The sequence below is a fragment of the Protopterus annectens genome, chromosome 17.part0 (assembly GCF_019279795.1).
Source record: "Protopterus annectens isolate FY-2018-M chromosome 17.part0, PAN1.0, whole genome shotgun sequence".
NCBI classification, from domain to species: Eukaryota; Metazoa; Chordata; order Ceratodontiformes; family Protopteridae; genus Protopterus; species Protopterus annectens.
In genome coordinates this window covers 692,875,382-692,899,138 of record NC_056751.1, presented here as the reverse complement: position 1 = coordinate 692,899,138, position 23,757 = coordinate 692,875,382, and the positions used below count along the sequence as shown (strand labels likewise).

Genomic DNA, 23,757 nt, shown 5'->3' with positions numbered 1-23,757 from the left:
CAGAACAAGACATATCATTATAGCCTTTTGAAAAATTAAATTACTAATAAGTAGACTGATGTCCATTCAACACAGTGCAATATCTCATAATTTTTTCAATGTATTTATATTTCTGCCAGTACATTGCATTCCAGATTAATAACCAGGAAATGAAATGCTTGTGGTAATGGAAGTCAGGACAGATTTAACTACAACATCAAAACAACCTTCTGTTATCTGGTGGACGTATCATTTTGGTCTTGAAAACAGCCCTCTCCAAATCTAAGTTATGGCATACTCATTGAAGAGGATTTGAACTGGCAATGGTCAGCCATCATGCATGACCAGCAGGCTGCAGTCCTCAATGGGCCAAAGTACTTTTTGAGAAGGGCACTGCTAAATTGAACTTCTGTGTTCTTGATAAATCAATGGTTTGGCTTGAACATATTCAGAAAGGTAATAGAAAATGTTCTCTCTCTGAGTACAACAAATACAGCAACAGATCTAAACAGTTCCATTTCACTACCACTACACCAGACAGTTCAGACATGAACCACACACATACAGACTCTCACACACTATATCTCTCTACTAACCCAAACCCTAACCATAAACACTCACAATCATATACATAATCCCTTTATCTAACCCTAATCCACACACGTTTGCAAACACACACACACACACACACACACACACACACACACACACACACACACACACACACACACACACACACACACACACACACACACACACATGTTTCGACAAAACACACATGATAGAACATACTTTCAATAAACCATATGTTCATATATACACATATGCATATGTGCAGACACATACACAGAGATATAGGGTGTACGGGGTTTGCCTTCCTTTCCCCACAATAAAAAAAATTAGTTTTGCAACTTTAGGAATTCTGCTGTTTTGACTGGTGAATTCCCAAAATTTTAGATATTTGGAATTGAATAATCGAATGCATGATTATACTGGACCAGTTGCTTGGTATCCACAAGAAGAACCTACTGAGGGGTGTAGTGCATTGTAAACTCAAAGCTTTCTATTCATTGTTTAATATTTGATTGAAGTGGTAACTTTAGTATTGAAGTTAATGCTACGATATGCCAAAAGAGGTACATGAGGTAATTTCAAAGGATCATAGGAGGTTACTAGGCTAATGGCCCTGGGGCCCTTATAGCCTAGCCAAAAGTTTATCCCCAAAAAGAAACCTCAGTCAGCACCTGTCGTCCCTTGTCAGTGAGGGAAACAGGTGGAATCCCTGGGACAAATTTGTGGTTTCCCATCCACTCATCAAGGTTGCACTCGAGGAGGGTCAGCAAGGTACTCTGTTTGATGTGTATGGGAGGTTTATTCCATAGACAGGGAAGCCTTGGGGAGACAAACCTGTCTCTCCAGCAGGTTTTGTTGATGTTGCATATTCGATTGAAACTTTTTGAGTGGATAATGCATGAGGAGTTGGACTAACGGATATGGTGCATCTCTAGCTCCCTGATCAGCCTCAGTAAGAAGCTGAGATCCCTCAAAAAATCCTCCAAAGCTAGCTACGAAAACAAAATCACCGCTGATTCTAAGGGTAATCACAAAGCATTCTATAGCTATGTCAAGAATCTCAATGGCAACACCCAGATCTGATCTGAGTTACAGCACAATGGCACAAAAATTACAGAACCAACTGATATTGCCAACATCCTGGAAGATAGGTTCAGTGCTAACTTTACCCCCTCTCACCCCCTAAAGGACTCATATCTATACAGGAAGAATGCAGATTCCCTGTAATCACATCTATGCAGGTAAAAGCTGCACTGTCTAAAACCAAAAACACAGCATCCATGGGACCAGACAGCATCCCAGGGTGCATTTTACACAAACTTCAGAATGAACTGGCTCCCCACCTAAGCACCATGTTCAATTATAGTCTCATGTCAGGCTTTGTTCCCACTGAATGGCTCACAGCAAAATTTATCCCTCTCCAAAAAGAGGGAGCCACCACTGATCCTGGGAACTATCGCCCCTAGTAGCCTGATGAGCCTGGTCTGCAAGGCCATGGAATGTATAATCATGGAACTCATAAACAAAGACATTGGTAACCTCCAAACTCTGAACCCCACCCAGTTCAGGTTTGTGAAAGGCAGATCATGCCTTCTGAACGTGCTCAACTTCTTTGAGGCAGTCACCAAAGCCATAGACAAGGGTAAGGTGGTTCACACAGCCTATCTTAACCTCGCCAAGTCTTTTGACACCATCCCTCATTCTGGAATTATAGATAAACTCACTAAACTAGGTATAAATCCCTACATCACAAAATGGGTTGCCAACTGGCTAACTGGCACTACCCATACTGTAAAATTTGCAGACTCCAAATCTGACTTCAAACCAGTGACAAGTGGAGTACCACAGGGTTCATCCTTGGACCTCTCCTGTTTGGTATCTAATTCTCTGAAGTACAGGCTAACACAGAAGGCCTCTGGCTAATGAAGTCTGCAGATAAATATGACTGCAAACTAGGAACCATAGTCAAGTCCCCAAATGATTTGGACATCCTACAGAAGGGCCTCACTGAGACAGATGCCTGGTGTCAGAGACATGGCCTCAAGCTCAATGCCAAAAAGTGCATTGTCATCCCCTTTGGTAAAAACTCTGTACCCATGAACTAGCACATAAACGGCCATCTACTTAATGCCGAATGTGTTATAAGAGATCTTGGGACCCAGGTGGACAGTATTCTCTCCTTTGATAATCACATCACCACAGCAGTCAGGAAATCCTTCTATGTGGCACACCTCATCACAAACGTGTTCTCATCCAGGAAAAAAGAGGTCATTGTTCCCCTCTACTTGGCACTCATTAGTCCTATTATAGAGTACAATGCCCCTTTTGGAGTGTACCTCATAAGACATTTGCAGCAGCTGGAAAGGCTGCAGAAGTACTTCACAAAGAGGATTACTGGCCTCAAACAGATGTCCTACACTGACCGTCTCAAAAAACTCCAGCTTTACTCTGTAGCATATCACCTACTCTGAGGAGATCTCTGCTTAACATATAAAGCTATGCTAAACCCAGAGCTGTTGTACATGCTACACCTAAAGAAATCCCAATCCCTCTGAGCTACATGCTCTAGGGACCTAAACCTTGTCACCACAATAAACAGGGCATGCTGGAGGGATAAACTCCTGTCCCAGAGAGTTGCTATACTCTGGAACAAGCTACCCATCTATGTCAAGCAAAGTTCCTCATTAGCACTCTTCAAGAAAAATCTTGATGAGTGGATGGGAAATAGGAAATACACTCCGTGGATCACTTCTGTGGCTCTGCTCAATAGGGGCACAGGAAATTAACTTTCTTGGGTGGCTTAAGCCAGGGAACCTTGTTGGTTAGGCTTACTTAGGCCCTTGGGCCAATAGCCTAGTACCTACTTATGAACCTAGTATGGCAGGGTCCAAGATTGCCTTGTAGGGAGACACAGATCACCTCTGAGCAACCTGTACTATACCAAGTAGCATGATAGTGATTTGAGCCTGTCTGCATAGGACAGGTGATGTAAGCCATGGATTCTCTTTGTGGGGTATTTCAGTGGCCTTTCCAGTTGGTGCAGATGTTTGGAGAGGTACATACCAAATGGTGCATTATACTCAATTATTGGTCTAATGAGGGAGGAGTATAAAGAGGTAATAACCTCCTTTTTTCTGGATGCAATCCCTTTACTTATGAGATGAAACAAGTAAAAGGCTTTTCTGACCCCTGTCACTACATGATGGTTGAATGTGAGGTTGTTATCAATCTGAGTGCCCAGGTGTTTCACCACAGGTTGTGCGCTTAGGGGGCTGCTGTTGATGTGGTAATCAGTAGGGGGTTATGTTTTTGCTGAATGGTATGATGATACATTTTTCTGCATTTAGCTTGAAGCCATGACTTTGGCACCAGTCATTAATTGCTGTGAGAACCTCTTGCAGTATGTTAACCTCATTTGGGGAGTCAATGACAACACCCAACTTACAGTTGTCCACAACCTTGGTCAGCCACAGGTGTTTTGACTTGGCCTAGACCTCTGAAAAGTAGATGTCAAACAGTCGAAGTTTCAGGAAAGATCCCTGGGGAACTCCATTAGTAACAGGTCTGCTATCAGAGGTGGAGGTGCCTATTTTAACTTTGAGGGTCCTGCTGTAAGCCAGTTGACCACCCACCTGATGAAAAAGGGATTTACGCCAAGTTGTTTTAGCTTTTCAATGATGCCTGAGTGGGGGATTTTTTCAAAGGCTTTGGCCAAGTCAAGTTAAGTTGTATGTACTTACTTTCTCTTATCTAGGGCCTTGGTGACAGTCTCAAAGAAGTGAATCAGGTTCAACAGGCAAGATCTGCCCTTGACGAATCCAAACTGGGTGGGGTCGAGTGCTTGGCGATTGCCTTTGTACTTGTTTATGAGATCCATAATAATACTCTCCATGGCTTAACAGATCTGACTTCATCTCTGAAGGCTAATTCATGCTAGTCTATAATCTGAGTCCACAGCTGGTTTTGAACTCATTCACCAAGTGCATCCATGGCCATACTGGCATGACAATACCAGTCTTGGTGGTAAGGGACAGAATAGAAACAGAATTTTCACTTTATTTATTTGTTTGATTTTTTACACTTGAGCATATTTAATTAATGGCTGCCTTGAGTTCTTTTATTCTTTGAATAATGCAGTTTCATTTAATCAGCAGCTACTGTTTCAGCCTGTTATTGTCACTCTGAAATGATTATAAGATATTACATTTATCGTTATTTATTTCATCACAGAATTCAAGTACCTAGTTTTGCTTCATAAAAAGAATTTTCAAATATATATTTATATTGCATATCCATACTCCCCTGTTTTATATCACGACATTGATTCAAGCGTATCAGCTGTCTATTTAAATGTTACCTAATAATTGAATCTGTTTTAATTTCTCTTTTTATTGTTTAACTTATTAAATAAATACTATTTTGATCACTTCTTAGCAGGAATGTTTCATGCTAGACATGCATTACAAGATTGCAGTGCACCATGCATTTTATCTTTAATTCTGCAGATACAGTATTTGCTTATTCCTCAGGTTACTCTAAGCTCCAAAGTATGATGTTTCTCTTGCTAATGACTCTTTTAAGTCAGGTGCTGTAGTAATCTAGTTATAGGAAAGATCTTAGTAATAATAAAGACTGTAACATTGCAAAATGTTACACAGTACTTACCTTGATGCAGTTCCTAAGGCCGTGATCCAGGCCTGGAATATTCCTGCATAGAACATGAATGGATTTTGCCTTGTCACAATGAAAAAAATGGATGGCAAAACGATAAGTCCATGAACAGCCAGACCAATCATTACAGTCACCATGTACATTCCCAGTTGCTTAGCAACCATTTCCAGATCTCCAATACCAGCAATTTTTCCACAAATCAATGAGGCAATACCCAAAGGAGAGTACCTGAAAATTATTAAAATGATATATTAAATATGCAATTTACTTGAACAAGCCAAAGATAACTCTAGAATGCTGAAAACAGTTTAAAAAACGGATTAGATTTCATTAGACTCATTCATTTGTCTCTTTATACAAAACTGGAATTCTCTTCCTAAAATGCTTTGGTGATTTTTTTGTGACTTTGACATGCATTGCTTCATCAACAGTTTACCACACAATAACTAATTTATATCATTATTCTGCTAGTTTATTTGGCTTTGGAAGGCAGTCTGATAGTTTGAGGGATAGATGAACAAATATTAACATATTTTAAAGTCAGATTACTAATACACAGTTCTAAAAGCAGAAACAAAATACATTTCTCCTTATTAAGTTCCACATTTCATGAACTCTATAAATGGCATTCCTGCAAGATTGAAACTAAAGCATTTGCTTTCATTTTATTTTTATTTACTTTGCCTGTTATGAAAAGAAATGTCCCACAAAAGAACCCTTCCATGCAATATTGCAATATTCACTTGATATGGTATATATATACATATATATATATATATATATATATATATATATATATATATATATATATATATATAGATATATATAAGCAGTTTAGTATCTCAAAAATACTGAAATCTCGAATTTCAGTATCTAGAGACGAAAGTGCCGAAAGTGTAGTTGAGCAAAACTGCACTTGATCGAATTCGAAATGTCAAGCAACCTTATTTTATGCCAAGTTTCTTACATTATTTACTTTCTAGTAAATCTGCTACATTTCCCTTCTACACATTCTTGAATTCCATAATTGTTTCTGATTCTACGGCTTCTTTAAGAACAGTAGTTCTGCATCAAGAATGTGTCTGTGTAAAATAATACTTTGTATCTTTCTTCCCATATTGTTATCCTTCAGTCTTCTATTTGTAGACATTATTTTACTTTAATAATTCTTTTAACAAGTGCTAGTCTCTTGGCTTTTGTTAATTTCTTTGATGTGCTTCAACACATCTTCCATATCTCCTGCCTTCTTTCTTCATTCATATCAATGTTATTTTCTCTGTCTTAATACCTTTTTTTTGGTATAAAACTTTTACCACTTTACATGGTCTTTATGCAGCTTTGATTTATGTCTTTTTTTTTTTTTTTTTTGCAAAAGTAGCGATGTCTCCATCTGTGTCCAAAACTCCACATTTGGTCTTAATAACTTTGGGACAGAAGGCAGCAAATATAATTACTTACAACATGGCAGTCAAGGACAGGGATTCATAAGCAGGATTCCTAGTGCACAAATCTGCACAGAAAGGCTGGAATACTAAACAAATGTGTCCAGTCTTAGAGCAGCCTGTTGCCTAGAATCCAAGCTCTGTGCTACTGGATAGTGAGATTTTTGGTGCTGTATTTAAATATGGTTGTCAGGGGAGTGGCCTGTGACAGTAAGACCCACTATGTAGCCCGGTGTAATGGTCCTTTAGCTTACTTGTGTAGTAAAGTGTACTGTGCTGGTTACTGTAATTATCAGTGTAGAAAATGCATAAATGAGAGTATATCACTGGTTAGCAACATACACATGTGCATTCAGGTGGGTGTAACCTATGCGGGGGAACAAGACAACATCGTCTTGCACAAGTTATATGCATATACATATACATTTGTGTGTGTATGTATATATATATATATATATATATATATATATATATATATGTGTGTGTGTGTGTGTGTGTGTGTATATACACACACACACACACACACACACACACACACACACACACACACACACACACACATACACACATATATATATATATATATATATATATATATATATATATATATATATACAAATCTATGTCATGAAGTCGAATAAACAAAATATCGATGCCCAAATTATCTAGCCAATATCTAGCCTATTACACTGAAGTGATAAGGTATTAAAAACAAAATAAAAATAACAAAGCCAGCTGTTCAGCAATGATTTGTGATGAAATGTGTATGATAGCCTTGAAATGAATTCTGCTTAATTTATTTATTGTTTTTGTTTATTGGGAAAGTCTGACTGGGCACAACAATCATCTTCAGTGGATGACTGGGAAGAATGGCTCCCATGTACATACAACAGTAATAGACAGAGTAACACAAACTTTTGAAAGACAATAACATACAGCAGTCTTTAAAACATTTTTCACAAAAGGGGGAACATATATGTAGCTTACATCTAGGACAGGTTATTACAGCAGTGATCAATATGAAGAACATCTGCATATCAAATTTGATAAAGTATACAGACAGCATGTTGTTGCTATTTTCAGCAAAAAGTAATATGTCTGAGAGCTACAGATGCGAAATAGATGATAATAATACTTAAGTGTGAAGAGATACAGTAAAAAAGGGTAAAGAGGGGGAATTCATAGGTTCATGGGTAGGTACCAGGCTATCGGCCCAAGGGCCTATATCAGCCCAAGGGCCTATGTAAGCTTAGCCAACAAGGTTCCCTGGCTTTCGCCACCCAAGAAATTTATTTACCTGTGCCCCTGTTGAGCAGAGCCACAGAGGTGATCCCTGGGGTGAATTTTCTATTTCCCATCCACTCATCAAGATTTTTCTTGAAAAGTGCTAATGAGGAACTCTGCTTGACATAGATGGTACGCTTGTTTCAGGTTATGGGGAGTCTCTGGGACAGGAATCTATCCTTCCAGCATGTTCTGTTTATTGTGGTGACAAGGTTTAGATCCCTAGAGCGTGTAGCTCAGAGGGATTGGGACATCTTTAGGTGTAGCATGGCCAACAGCTCTGGGTTTGACATAGCTTTATATGCTAGGCAGAGATCACCTCAGAGTAGGTGATATGCTATGGAGTAAAGCTGGAGTTTTTTGAGATGGTCAGCATAGGGTATCTGTTTGAGTCTGGTAATTCTCTTTGTGAAGTACTTCTGCAGCCTTTCTAGCGTTTGCAGATGTCTTGTGAGGTACATTCCAAAAGGGGCATTGTACTCTATAATGGGTCTAATGAGAGCCAAGTAGAGGGGAACAATGACCTCTTTTTTCCTGGATGAGAATCCTTTCCTGATAAGGTGTGCCACGTCAATGGATTTCCGGACTACTGTGGTGATAAGGTAATAAAACATTCCATGGCCTTGCAGACCAGGCTCGTCAGGCTAATAGAGTGATAGTTTCTGGGGTCTGTGGTGGCTCCCCCTTTGTGGAGTGGGGTAACTGTCGCTGTGCACTATTCAGTGGGCACAAAGCCTGATGTGAGGCTATGAATAAACATGGAGCTTAGGTGGGGGGCCAGTTCATTTTGAAGTTCATGTAGAACGCAGCCTGAGATGTTGCCCAGTCCCATGGATGTTGTGTTCTTGGCTTTAGAGAGTGCAGTTTTTACCTGTGTAGTTATGTTTTCAGGGGCTCTGCATTCGTCCAGTATAGATATGGACCCTTTAGGAGGTGAGGGAGGTAAAGTTAGCACTGAACCTATCAGTCAGGATGTTGGCGATATCAGTTGGTTCTGTAATTTTCATGCCATTGTGCTGTAACTCAGAGCAGATCTGGGTGTTGCCATTGAGATTCTTGACATAGCTATAGAATGATTTGTGGTTGTCCTTAGAATCAGCGGCAATCTTGTTTTCATAGCTAGCTTTGGAGGATTTTATGAGGGATCTCAGCTTCTTATTGAGGCTGACCAGGAAGCTCCTCCACTCATGGGATTTTACTCTCTTTTTTAACAGTTTCTTCCTTCTGCTGTAGTGTTTATAGCAGGGGACCACCAGATTGGCTGCTTTTTTTTGGAGGATAGCATCTTGGTTCTGTTAGGGATAGCACGATCCATGGACTCGTGTAAGTGCTTATAGAGTGCATTTGTGTAAGATTCAGCAGTCGTAACTGTATTGTCCATCTGCATGGGTGTCGTGAAGTTCACCCCTTTTGTCTTAAGAAGCATGAAGTTAGCTTTGGAGAATTTTTTTCAGTGGCTTCCTTAATGGGGGTGGAGGCAGGATGTGGATATCTATGATCATAAGCTTATGGTCGGATCTGACCAACGAGGAGTTGATTTCAGGTGTGGAACACCGATCACTCATGTTGGTAATGACTAGGTCTAGGATACTGTTGCTCCTGGTAGGGGTGTGGATAAGTTGATCCAGGGTATGACACCCATGCCCTGGCCCAGCAATCAAGGAGCCTCAGTCCTCACCACTAATGCCAGAGGAGGAATTTCATATGAGAGGAAAGGGTAACAAATACACACAGTAAAGTACAATTTCCATTAAGAACACACAGAGATCACAGTCAGTCTGGGGATGGTTGCTCCCTTAGTTTCCAGGTCCCCAATAAGACTCCTCACTGGCACAGCTATAAGGTCCAGATCTCAACCTAGCTGGCAAGCTTACCTCCAGTACCCTTTCTGTCCAACCAGTCCTTTGTGTCCCTGTCCAAGTAGCTGACACACATACACACACACTTTGAGATAAGTATTTATAAAACTTCACAGACACTCCTGGGAAAGGCTGACACAGATTTTCCAGCTATGCTCCTGTACCCAGACTGTATGGTAGTAATTACTGACACCACCAGCTAATAATTATCAGCTACCCAAAGGCCCTTAAAAGGGTGTCCAATTATTACTATGCAATATTGTTATCCAATAGTAGTGTAACTAAGCAATCAAAGCTTATTGGAAGGGCTTAGTACAGGATCATGTATAAGCATGCAATGTACTCTAGAACTTAATTTATCTCTACATAAACCAGCCACAGTTTAAAAGGTTTTAAAATATTTAATAATAAATACTAAAAACACAAGACAATACTACTACACCACAGTGCTATTCAAGAGTTCAGAGATCACACAAAAACTTAAAATAATTCAGTAGTACAGTTTTGACATAACAGAAAAACACTTAGTCTAATCTTTATAGTCCTAGCTATTTCTACAAGAAAACACACTTCTAAGATAACTTACTTAAGACTACAGGCAGTGCTAAGTTAGATGTCCAAGATCAAAATGCTTACAGTCTCTCTCTGAGCAATAGTTTTTAAAATCACTAATAAACATTTCTGCTGGGCCCTCCCAAATTACATCATTTGACACTTAGGTTTTCCCAGTATACACATTACATCATTTTGACACTTTCCTGGTTCCCAGGCCACACAGAAACTGCATTTACATTCTTTGACACTTAAAGCAATAAAGGACATTCTACATGTTAATTCTGGTCATTAACTTTAGCCTTAAAACAATAGAAAGAATGTGCTAGTCCAGACATAATGACTCCAAGCCCTGGAGATCAAAAGAACATACAAGACATAATTTTAATTTCAAAGAACATTTGTGAAATGCTTGACTTAGTTTTTCTTACAGCAGATGACAATGTTGCTACAATCTTCGAGTTCAACATTTTACAGTATTTTTCTTTCATTTAAGAAACAGGCCTGCAATTTACATTTGTATTTATAAATGCCAAAACCATGCATCAAATTCTATTTGGCTAGGCTGACAGCCTTCACCCATCTCTACCCAATCTTCACACAGGGCATTTGAGTTTATGAATTCTACAAAGCGTTGAGCAAAGGAGTTGGTACATGGGTAGTTTTCCCAGTTAATGGTGGGCTAGTTGAAATCACCCATTATCAGGGTGTTTGGTTGAACCCTAATATTTTCCACTATATCAAGAAAAGAGGAGTGGGAAACCTGGGGCATGGTGGGGGATCTGTAGCATGCTACAATTTGGATTGCAGTTTTGCCCAGAGTTAGTTGCACTTGGATAATCTTGGATGCATTATATTGGACAACTAGCCTGGGGGTGTGAATATCCTTAATGAATATGGACACACATCCACCTTTGGTGTTCTGGTCCAAGTTAGATGGGCGAAAGGTATGGTATGAGTTATAGCCTAGTATTGCAGGGGCACTGTCTGGAGCCTTAAACCAGGTTTCTGTCACTGCACAGATATCGATGTTCTCCATTTTAAGGAGTGCCTCAAGGGACTGCATTTTGAGGTTTGAGTAGCACTGCTCTCAGTTTTTGCTTGCCTCTACCTGTTACAGTGGTGAATTTGTCATTTGAACCTGGCCTAAAAAAGGCACTATAGGGGCGGCAAGAGCCTTAGCCAGTATCCAGAATCCCAGGGGCGACAGATGCAGGCCATCTCTGGCAAAGCACTGTGGCCTGTCGACCATGTCGTGCCAGGCAGACAGATACTGGATCCCCTTAGAATGACACCAGAAGCTTAGCCAATTGTTGAAGTCAATCATTTTGTCCTTGTACTGCAGTATCATTCTGGGCAAAGGCAGGATGCTACTCAGGGCTAGGGTCATACCTGCCTGGACTACAAGATCGGAGAGCTATTCCATGTCTCTTTTCATGTAGTCCAGGGAGGTACGTCTCAGGTCATTCACACCAACATGGACAATGACAGAGTCATATTTGTACTTGTTATGGAGTGACCTGAGTGCATGGGTTATGTGGCGGATCTTGGAACCCAACAGGCAGCTAACAGTAACCTTCTCCTTGTTTAGACTGGTGAGTGGGACATCAGTGTGCCTGACAATAGAGTCACAAATGACTAGTGTGTTGGGTACGTTATTTTGCCTTATGGGCTGTGGTTGAGTGGCACACTGAGTCTGTGGGCTATGTGTCATTTGGGTTGTGTTGAGAGGTGGAGGTTGCTTGTGTTTCTGCTTTGGAGGTCTCTGCTGCTTGGGCATATTATTATTCAGAGCCTCCATGAATGTTTTTGTGTTTCTATGTGTGGATTTTGGTGGTGTAGGTTTAAGTGGGACTATGTGATGAGTTTGGTGTGGTGCAAGTGTTTACCTTCTCCTCTTGACTGTCATGTTCAGTCTTGGCTGGAGAGAGCTTTACATCTAGTTTGGCTAGATAAGTGCATCTCTCAGGTTGTAGTATTGGGTGGTAGGAGGAGAGGGTTGTCTGTGTACATGAGGCAATTGCTACATTGCACCAAGATGCCCAGATTCATCAGGTGGACAGGAGATAACACCGGGAGCTGTTCCTTGGACATGCCTAGGTAAACAGTATTTTCCTCTAGACAAGTGAGGAAAGTGAGTACAAAAACTGTTTTCCTCTAGGTAATGAGGAAGGCTGAGTGCTGTAGTAATTTGTAGCTTATTTAGTGCTTACAACAAGTTCTGAGAAAGTACTTATATATATATATATATATATATATATATATGTGTGTGTGTGTGTGTGTGTGTGTGTGTGTGTGTGTGTGTGTGCAGTTCAAATGTTCAACTAATTGACAAATTGACAACACACTTGCACTGGCTTGATAAATGACAAATCTACAAGATTCTGACATACTTGTGTAAGTGGAATATTATACTTTGCTGGCTTGAAGTAAATGAATACTTGCTTTCTGTTAGGTTTTGTTATGGGTAAAATGGGCATATTGTTGGAATTGACTGCCACTGTAGTTTTTTTCAGTATACACTAGTAATAAGCCCTGTCATCAAGAAGATTTCCTTGCTTCTTCAAGTTGGTGTGACCTTGTAATTGGCAAATTTAAGACAAGGTGGTGTGGAGGCTTCCACCAGCAACAAAACAAGTTTTAGTGTGTTTTATTACTCTGTATAAGATTTTACCTGTTGTCTGCATTTAATGAGTCTATGTTTTGTGTGTTAGGATGTTTTTAAGTTTGTGTTTTTGTGTTCACAGTTTTGGGGGTCAATAACGGAACTTATATCAATACAACTTATCAACCACAATGCAACTGATTTCCCTTAAACTCATTTAATCTAAACCTGCAAAACTAAAAACAGAAAAATTGAAGGAGGCAAGCCTTCCTGCACCTCCCACATGTGAATATTGGAAACCACCACACCCTTCTAACTTTATATATAACAACTCCATAGTTGCATTACAGTGGAAAAAAGAGAAAAAATAGAAGTCTACCACAATCCTACACATTGTAATAAATCATACTGCAATATTACTTATACAGCTTTAAGAAAACTTATGCTAATGATCAAAAAATAATAAATGTTCCATATTATGCAAGCTACAACTGGTTTGTATTTCTAAGGGTTTTTTTTTGGTGCTGAGTAGCATGCCCTTTGCAAAAACAAAAAACAACAAAACAAATGTTTTTGTATTTTCTAACACAGCTTTGATTGCATGTTGTTTTGAATTAAATAGTATATGTGTGTGTGTGTGTGTGTGTGTGTGTGTGTGTGTGTCTGTGTGTTTGTGTGTATATATATATATATATATATATATATATATATATATATATATACACACACACACACACACACACACACACACACACACACACACACACACACACACACACACACACACAAATATATACTATTCAATTGGTAGTTTCTCTACTTGGACCTCCTAGGACACCTGACATGGTATTTCCACCTCAAAGGGCTTCTCTTTTTCTGGAGTCCTCCTAGGTGCCAGATTAAGACCTCCATTCCTCACCTCCTGCTTGTAGGATACAATCCTAGTATTTCTAAAAGATAGATTATAATTATCTGTTATGGCTAATAAGACATTAACCTCTCCAGTAGCTGCTGGGAGTCAAACCTGCCTATACCCTGACTTATATCAGTTCCCCTTATGTCACCTGATATTACTACTCTAATTGCTCGATGCCTCTTCCTGGTGCTGATGCAACTGATTTAAGTCTGTGCTACTGGCATCTTCCCTACAAGTGCTGGCTTTACTGGTTCCAGTCATGATGACATCTGTGTTTCTGATGTTGTCTCCTCTAACAATGGTGGTCCAGGCCCTGATTCCACCAGTCTTTGCTGAACTGATGCTGGCTATTTATAGGCATTCCTATTATCGGATTTTGCTGCCTTCTTTGTAATATCTCCAAGATGTTGAAAGGATATAATATATGGCATCCCAGCTCAGTATAAGCTGAATGAACATTTGCATTTGGCTGTATGTACCAATTTTCCATATTTGACTCCATTTTAGTTCCATCACTGCTCAGCTTCACAATACATTTATCCATATGCAAACTATCCCTTATAATTTTCACTTTCACATCAGACAGACTGTAGTTCTTCTCTTGCTACATTATGTCTCCTTGTGACCTCTACGGTATCAAGCACAGTTGCCTCATCTTCCTCCGAATCCCATACAACTAAGAGACATGGAAAGAGCCTTTACAAAAACTTACAGCTGGAGTCCTTGGTTAAATCTGATGACCTGTCAGAGAACATAGAGGAAACCCTGCAAGAGAGAGGGGGTGGCCTTTGAATGCTATTCCTTCCCACAGCAAATATTTCTGCATACTTGCTAGGTCAAGAAGCCATCTTTATTTGATTCCACTTACAGTGGATAATGTTAAAGATTAAATCTGGTAAAACTAGAAAAACACAGAATCTATAACCTCAGTACTGAGAAAAGTGTGAAAGCGTGTGTGTGTGTGAAAAGGCCCCCATTTAATACACCTGGTGACTAGAGGTACTCAGGCTCAAACCCTGTACCTTGCATACAGGTAAAAAGAGCCTAAAATCCCTAGCCGCCACCACTTGTGAGCTTTGCCCAGGTTTTTTGTGCTAAGAGGTTGAGCACTATGGTGAGAAGTGAGAACTGCATTCACTAAATGATAGCCATTAAGTTTCAGTCTTCCTATTTTTCAGTAAACTGCTGATTTGGCATAGTGGTATATCTCTCTGACTTAAGTGCATAGGGTCCTGGGTTCAAGACTTGGCAGTGAAATGCATGGCGGTAACACAACATTTTATTCTAGCAACTTTCCAAAATTATACAAGCAATGTTTAAAATGTGTCCCTGATTTCTGACCTTTTGTCCCCCCCCCAAAAAAAAAATGAAATTGAAAATAAGTGCGAGAAGCTGTGCAAGATGCCCATGGCTTACACTACTGTCATTCTATTTATAGTGTGGGTGTGGAAGTAGGATTTTATAATGGAAATGTTCTGAATTGGGCAGTTTTGTCATTATTGGTTCATGCATTTTGTTTCATTGCATATAGTACAGCCTACTGGAAAATGTTCAAACAATACATTTAAAATGTGCTCTGTCTATCAAGTGTGCTGTATTATACAAGGAATATAATTTAATAAAATCAGGAAGGTGTATCAAAGAAAAGAACACATGTATGTTTTTTTTGTTTTGTGTGCAAGGGGCCAATGATTTGAAAACAGCCCTAAAGTAATCTTTATCCACCACTGGCCAGATGCATTTTCTTTGGATGTGGTGTGGGTTTCAATGCTGTTTCAATGAATGTGAGTTTCAAGGCAGAGAAGTTTTAATGCCAAGTCTATTTTCATTGTGAGACAGTATTGCTTTGTTTAGCAGATATTAGTGTTTGTGCATTGTTCTGCTGTAAAATGTAAAAATAAAATCCAAATAATCATTGTAGAAGTAAAGCATTATGCACACATTAGTGTTTATGGTAAATGGGGCGAAATAGCCAGGTAATGGGACATTGGAATGGCTGTAGGGGGACTCTGGTGACATATTTTGGTTATCTGTTCTTCAGTATGCGTTTGAAAGTTGGTATCTCACAATTCCATTGGAGTGAGGGGGGTTATGTAATTATGTATGCAAATTATATGTTAATCAGCATACAGATCTGTACCTATTTTTTATGGGCCTTGTCCAGATATTTGATGTCTCAAGGTTTAGAGGTATGTTTGTTTGTACGGGAAACAGAACATTTACTCCGAAACTGCGCGCATACTATTAATGGAAAGAATCAGCTCCTAAATGCTTTATTCAATGCATGGGTCTCTTCGAATTATCTATGTTATCATCCTAGTTATTCTTATTTGGGGTAATATATAATTATCAACAATGGGATGGGTAAAGCTAATCTATAATCAAATGGGATAACTTATTTCAAGCACAAAATGGGACATTTGCTAGGCTTAAGTTGACCTGAAAGGGCAGCTAACTTAGTACTTGCCTATGAACTTATGAACTATATAAGACAGGAATAGTTAAAGGTAAGGGCAGGCATAATGTGGAAAAACTAACCTTTGTTCAGTTCCACGTACTTATGTTTGCAGATGGTAAAATTTTTTTGCATCAGTTTCCAGGCAGCTGTAGCGACACAACAGCAGTTTAACACTATGCTTAAACTTCTCTTGTTGCAGAATAATTTAATAATTTGGGAGTTTACAGAGAGTCCGAATGTCTACAGGCCTGTTGCTTTGACTTTGGTGTCATGAAGACTTTTGAGAGGCTGGTGTTAGCTCACTTGAAGGATATTACAGGTCCCTCTTTGGACCCCCTTCACTTTGCTTATCGAGGGAACTGGTCAGTTGATGATGCAGTTAATATGGACCTGCATTATATCTTGCAACATATTGACAATCTAGGGACATATGCAAGGGTTCTGTTTGTAGACTTCAGCTTTGCATTTAATACAATCATTCTGGAACTTATTCACTTGAAACTTTCCCAGTTTTCTGTTCCTGTTTCCACCTGTCAATGGATCACCAAGTTTCTAACCAATAGGAAACAGCAGGTGAAACTGGGGAAATTTAGATCTAGCTATTGCATGATCAATACAGGTACCCCCCAGAGATGTGTGCCTCCCTACTGCTATTCTCCCTCTACACTAATGACTGCACCTCTAAGGACCCTTCTGTCAAGCTTATTAAATATGCAGATGATACAACTTTCATCAGGCTCATCAGGAATGGTGATGAGTCTGCATATATATGGGAGGTGGAGCAGCTGGCCCTTTGTTGTGGTCAGAATAATCTGGAGCTGATCACTCTTAAAACTATGGAGATGACAGTAGACTTTAGGAGAGGTTCTACGATATTATTCCGCTTCTTTATATTTAATACTGCTGTGTAAGTTGTGGAATCCCTTATGTTTTTGGGATCTATACTCTCCCAGGACTTGAAGTGGGAGACTGATGTAGGATCCATCATAAAAAGGCACAACAGTGAATGTACTTTCTACAACAGCTGAGGAAGTTCAACCTCCCACATGAATTGTTGATTCAGTTCTATACAGCAGTCATTGAGTGTCTTCTCAGCTCATCTGTAAAAGTGTGGTTTGGATCTCTGTCTAATCATGACAAAAAAAAGGTTACATTGAATAGTCAGGTCTGAAGAAAATATCACTGGTGCTAAATACCATGAACAGGCTAAACAAAATCAATAAACGAAGATTAACGGGTAGGAAGCAAGTGCAGACAGCAAATACAAACTGATATAAATTTAAATAAAATTTATTTAAGTGCTTTTCGTCAGCTTCCAATGCTGACTTCTTCAAAATCACTGGTGCTAGTTTGCCCTCCTTACAAGACCTGTACTATTCCATAGTCATGAAAAGGGCAGGGAAAATCATCATTGACCCTTCACATCCAGGCCACCATCTTTTTGAACTATTACCGTCAACCAAGAGTTATAGATTAATACGCACCAAAACAAACAGATATAAGAACATTTTTTTTCCACAGGCCATCAAGTTCATAAATGGTTAACTCAGCTTAGTAGGTTTGGGTATTCTTGTTCCCAAGCCTACGAGGATTCTGCAGTATTGTTTGCATGTTGTTTATACTCAATTCTTTCAGAGTTTATTTCAATATTTCTTGCACTAAGTTGCACTTTGCACCTTATATGTATATGTATATGTGTATCTACATTTTTTGTCTTTTTCTGAATAGTTGCATGTATATCATTTGTCTTGCTCTTAATAGCTGTAAGTATGTTGTTTATGTAATTCACACTTGGAGAGTCACTGAAACTGGCATCAAATTCCTTGCATGTGTGCATACCTAGCCAATAAATGTGATTTTGATTCCAAGTCAGAAAATAGACAGCAAATGAGAAAAGTATTGAGAGCAATACAGCTGTTGAAAACATATTTTTGATATTCAATAATACAAGTATATGCATTCTAGGTATGTTTTTCTAGGCTAGTGTTTATTGAAAGCACCAGTGTGCTTTTTATTCAGAACTGTACTCTTTCTTTCTTTCAAGTATATGCCCCATGTTTCGATGTTAGGGTACTCTCTGTATATATATATATATATATATATATATATATATATATATATATATATATATATGTATATTTTTCTCATCTTACCTACATTTGAAATAAAAGTGAAAATGGCGAATTGATTTTGGCACAAAACCTATGTTTTATTTCCTGACTTTGTTGAAATATCTGCAGATTCAAACTTGACTATAACAACCAAATTGGCAAAGCTTAAACAATTAGATAGCCCTAATACATGGACACATTGAAGAAAATTGTCTCATTTTTGGAACCCATGCTACACTACATAGAAATGGTCTTTTGTCTACTTGATGGTGGTATGACTAGTAAGATGCTTTTCATATTTCATACAAAAACTGCAATATTTGTTTCTCTGTTTCCAGTGACACAATATCCGTAAAAGATTATATCAAGAAATCTTGAAGGGCACAAATTATGAAAGCAAAAACTCATACCCATTGCACCAAACCACAAAATAAAGAATCAGTCTAAAAGGATCTACCATGGGTCCTGGGTGTGCATGTGTTTATGTGTGTGTGTGTGTGTGTGTGTGTGTGTGTGTGTGTGTGTGTGTGTGTGTGTGTGTGTGTGTGTGTTTGTGTGTGTGTATGTGTGTGTGGGGGGGCGGTGGGGGTGGGAGGGATCTATTTTTTCAGTTAGTTATGCACTGATCAAAAGCGTTTCAATGTTTTTTACTATACCGCTGCAGATATAGTATGATGTCTGTTAAGTTCACAGGTGATTACTAGGCTGATGGCCCAAGAAGGCCTTTTTAAACATAGCCATATTTTCCCATATGTAAAAGAATGGATACATTAACCACAGTCCAATAGTTTGGTCTGGTTATATTTTCTATATGCATGACAGGATTCATTACCCAGGAGCATATACTTATCTTGAGGTGGCAGAGCATTTGCAAGCTGCCTTTGTCCTACAGAGGCACAGATACCAGTCCAGGGGTCATTTTCCAGTTCCCTATTCATTGGTCAAGACTGCATTTGAATAGGGTCAGGGATAAACTCTGCTTCACATGGATGGGAAACCTGTTCCCTACTGAGGTAGTCTCTGAGACACATACGTGTCCCTTCGACATGTTCTATTTATGTCACAACCAAAGTTAAGGTCCTCTGATCAGATGATTCTAATGCTGTTAAACTTATAGATATGAAGCAAGTCCATCATTGCAGGATCAGATGCTGCCTTCTAGGACAGGCATAAATCAGCTGTCGGCAGTTTGCCTAACACTGAGTATAGGAGAAAAGAGTTTGAGGTTGTCTGTGCATTTCATGTGGTTTACGCCTTGTATTTTTTCAGTGATGAACCTCTGTGGGCTTTACAGCTATTGTAAATGCTTGGTAAGGTGCATCCCAAAGGGAGCACTGTACTCAGCGATCAGTCTGATCAGGATGGAATATAGGGGGGCAATGACATCTTATGACCCAGAAGCCATACCATTGATTATAAGTTGTGCAATATAGAATGATTTCCTCACAACAGCAGGCACATGATGGTCAAAGACCGAGTCACTGTCCACATGTGTTCCCATGTCCTTTACTGCTGGGCCAACTATTAATGGAATCTTGGCTATGTGGTAATTTGCAGGGGTGGCTGCATTACCAAATGATACTATTCTGCACTTTTCATATTCAGTTTTAGACTGTGGTTCTTGAACCAGTTATTTGTTTGCTACAAGTCTTAATGGAGGATATTTTTATTCTTGGGGGATTCAATAATTGCCCAGAGTTTGCAGTTATCCACAAACTTGGTCAACCTGTGACCATTAATGTTAGTTTTGACTTCTAAAAATAGATGCTAAAAAAGAATGACCCCAGCGCTAAGTGACTCTACTGGTGACTGGTTGTTTTGTGAAAGTAGTGTCCCCTAGCCTGACTTCCTGTATCCTGTTCTTGAACCAGCTGGTTATCCGGTGGGTGACATAGAGGTTTACTCCCAGTTTGATGAATTTGTTGACAACACCAGAATGTGGAGTAGTGCTTAATGCCTTAGATAAGATAGGTCAAGATAGGCAGTGCATATGGCTTTTCTGTCTTAAAGAGTAGACATGGCTTCCCTTGATAAATCCAAACTGTGTTGCATCTGTGTTTAAGATTTCCTATGTCTTTGTTTACAATATACATGATGATTTTTTTCCATGGTTTTGCAAATGAGAATAGCCAGACTTGTGAGCCCATAGTTATTCAGGTCAGTAGATGACCTACCCTTGTGCAGAAGAATAATTGTTGCATTCTTCCATAAGCTGGACATGAAACCAGTTTGGAGACTAAAGTTAAGTACTGATTCTAGACAGCTGGATAGGTTGTCTTTTATATTTAGGCAGCATCCTGGGATATTATCAGGGCCCATAAATGAAGTATTATTTTGCCTTGTAGAGAATATTGAAGAGCTGTTCACTATTAATAGCTGGAGGGGGTGTTATGGTTGGGAGGGTCTCTTGCTGTTCACTATTAATAGCTGGAGGGGGTGTTATGGTTGGGAGTGTCTCTTGCTGTTCACTATTAACAGCTGGAGGGGGTGTTATGGTTGGTAGTGTCTCTTGGGCTGTGACTCTGGGAAAAGCAGAGTCAAGTTGGAACAAAATTTGTCAGTCAGTAGATTTACTACATCCAGTGGTTCCACATAACTGGTTCCATCTACTATTAATTCAGCAAACTGTTAGGTATTATTGTTGAGGCTGTGGACTCATGATTATCTGTTGCCTAAGAGGCTATCTTTGCCTTAAATTTGGCTTTGGTAGACTTGATAAGACTCCTGAGTTGCTTGTTTACTTTGATGAGGAGTTTCTTGCCGTGCTGGTTATTGCCCTTCCTGGATTTGACCATGATTTTCTTTGCTATATAGCGTATTGACACTAGGATTTCACCAAGATGACATGTTGTTGGAGGTGGTTCTATGCTTATTCTGGATGGGTACTGATGCCTTTAGGCAGTTGTTTACATAATGGTATAGGGTTTCTCAGTTCCACATAGGCAACAGAGTTCATGTGGTGGGGGGCTTGATATTATGAAAGTATATCATTGAGTAGCAGTAGTAAATTAGGTTTAGATACTTCTTAAACATTTGGAGGTTAGATGAGGTAATAGTTTGTAACTTAACTTCAAAGGAGACTACTTTATGGTCTGACTTTATAAGAGAGAGTATTACATATGGGTGGGTACAAGCTTTCCGAATATTTATAAGGAAAAGGTCCAGGTAACTCTCACCCTTGGTGAATTTTCCTGTCTTGCTGGTTCACAGCATTTGTGTTGCTAACATTCATGAGTTTCTGGGCCTACATGTTGGAGGATGTGTATGTTTCCCAGTCTATGGTTGGTAGTTGAAGTCACCCAGGACTATAGTGCTAGGTTTGATGGCAAGTAACTCCAGTAGGTTTAGCTATACAGTGTGGATATCATGGGTCATAGGGGGGTCTCTAACTGGAATAATGTAGTATAGGACTTTGTTTATGGTGGGTTGGACATAGAAAAGCTCAAGACAGTTTCACCAGTTTTGAAGTGCGACTGCTTTTGATGAAAATAGGGACATCCTTGTCTTTTGCCCATTTCTGTGCAGCAGCTTTTCTAAATGCATGGAAGGCATTATAGCCTTGCACTGCTGGTATGCTCTCTGTGGCTTTAAAACATGTTCCTGTAACTACATAGACATTTACGTTTTACAGGGTGAAGACAGCTTGCAGATAGTGGCGTTTTTTTTTAAGATTCCTGGCACTTAGCAGCAATCCTTTCAGGTTGTCCTGGGTAGGTTTTGTTATATCGAAAGGTTTATCAAATTGGTGATGCTTAAAAAGGCGCTTTGGGGATGTACAAAGTTTTAGCAAGTATTCAGAAGCCCATTGTGGGACAGGTGCAGAACACCCTTGGTGAAACAGCATTGTCTGTCTGCCATGTCTACGAAGCTATAATGCCAACAACCAACTCATAGAAGCCAAATGATACTATAGGCAGCCAGTTCAATACTCACTTTATCCAGACAGTATAGTCATTAATCAACCAGACAACTGATCAACCTCTTGATGTCCATACTCAATCAAATAACCTCCTTCAGCATTTCTCCTTCTAACCAGTTCCCACAGATAAAATCAAAAATACCTCAAAAAAATCAAAGCTTTCTCCCACTGCCTCTGACAATCTACTGGGTGAATATCTTAAAATGGCGGCTGAGACTATTGCATATCCAGTTTTAGTTCAGATAAATCAATCTATATCTGAAAATAAAGTCTTCTTGCAATGGAAAAAAAAAATCTTTCATTATTCCACTGCAAAGGGGTGAAATCAATAGAGATGTTTCAAAATATAGGCCAATTGACATTTTAGCTCTGCTATCAGAAATATTAGAAACATATGTTCATAAACAACTTATCAACTATCAAATAACTGACTTCTGTCTTTAATCCAAGATAACTTCTGTCCTCATCACAGGATAATTACTGCTTTACTGAATTTTGTTAATACTCTTGTCATCCAGAGAAACACAGGAAGCCTATTCTCCGCCATCTTCGTAGTTTTACCAAAAGATTTTGATACTGTCTCCCATGAGAAACTCTTTCATAAACTCTCATCCTTAGGACTCCGTAGGTCTTCATTGCAATGGTTCCACAGCTACCTCTCAAACAGAGCACAAGCAGGGAAATGGAAACAAATTATTTCTCTATCTTCTTTCTTGTAACCACTGGAGTCGCAAAGGGATTTATATTAAACCCCGTACTTTTTAACATATTCACAGATGATCTCTGCACTGCTACAAAAAAATGTTACCCTAGTTCAATACGCTGATGACATAACCCTAATCTGCTCTGCCAAATCTCTCTTTAAACTCCAAGAACTTATGCAACAATCTTCCTTATCGATTGAAACATGGCTAAGTAATACACAACGCCTTTTAAACCGCCAAAAAAACCTGAAATACTGTTTTTCACCCCACAACACATCTCTGCCAAAACAACACTTTTCACTATTTTCTCTGCCAATAGCACCATCGTAGAACAAGTAAATCACAACTACTGGGGTAACCATTTGAAATGTAAACGGGGAGACTGAATTGTCGGAAAAACAAACTTGCATATATTTAGTCCAAGATTACAGTTTCCCAGAATATTCCCTTTTCTCTGAGGTATGGTGATCTTGGAGTTGGTATATATAAGTTTGGGGGGTGAGGGCCCCCCACATCAGGATGTAGGGGGGCTTGTCTCCTTGTGAAAGAGTTTAAAGGAGGAGAGCAATGTTCAAGATTAATTTTTTTCCGGAACTTTTGGGCTCTTTTTCTGTGTGTCAGCACTCAGCACTTTGAGTGTTAACATTTCGGTGGGGAATCAATTAGTAGGTGTCATCATAAATG

At 39.3% G+C, this 23,757-nt stretch overlaps 1 protein-coding gene across 1 annotated transcript in view; it reads right to left on the bottom strand.

Annotated features, from left to right (window-relative positions):
• Positions 1 to 23,757, bottom strand: part of LOC122791498 (excitatory amino acid transporter 2-like) — a 594,255-nt gene that overhangs the window by 426,740 nt on the left and 143,758 nt on the right. Inside the window, exon 6 of the mRNA XM_044059240.1 lies at positions 5,218 to 5,451. Within this exon, the coding sequence (XP_043915175.1) occupies positions 5,218 to 5,451 (234 nt within the window). The remainder of the gene's footprint in view (positions 1 to 5,217; positions 5,452 to 23,757) is intronic.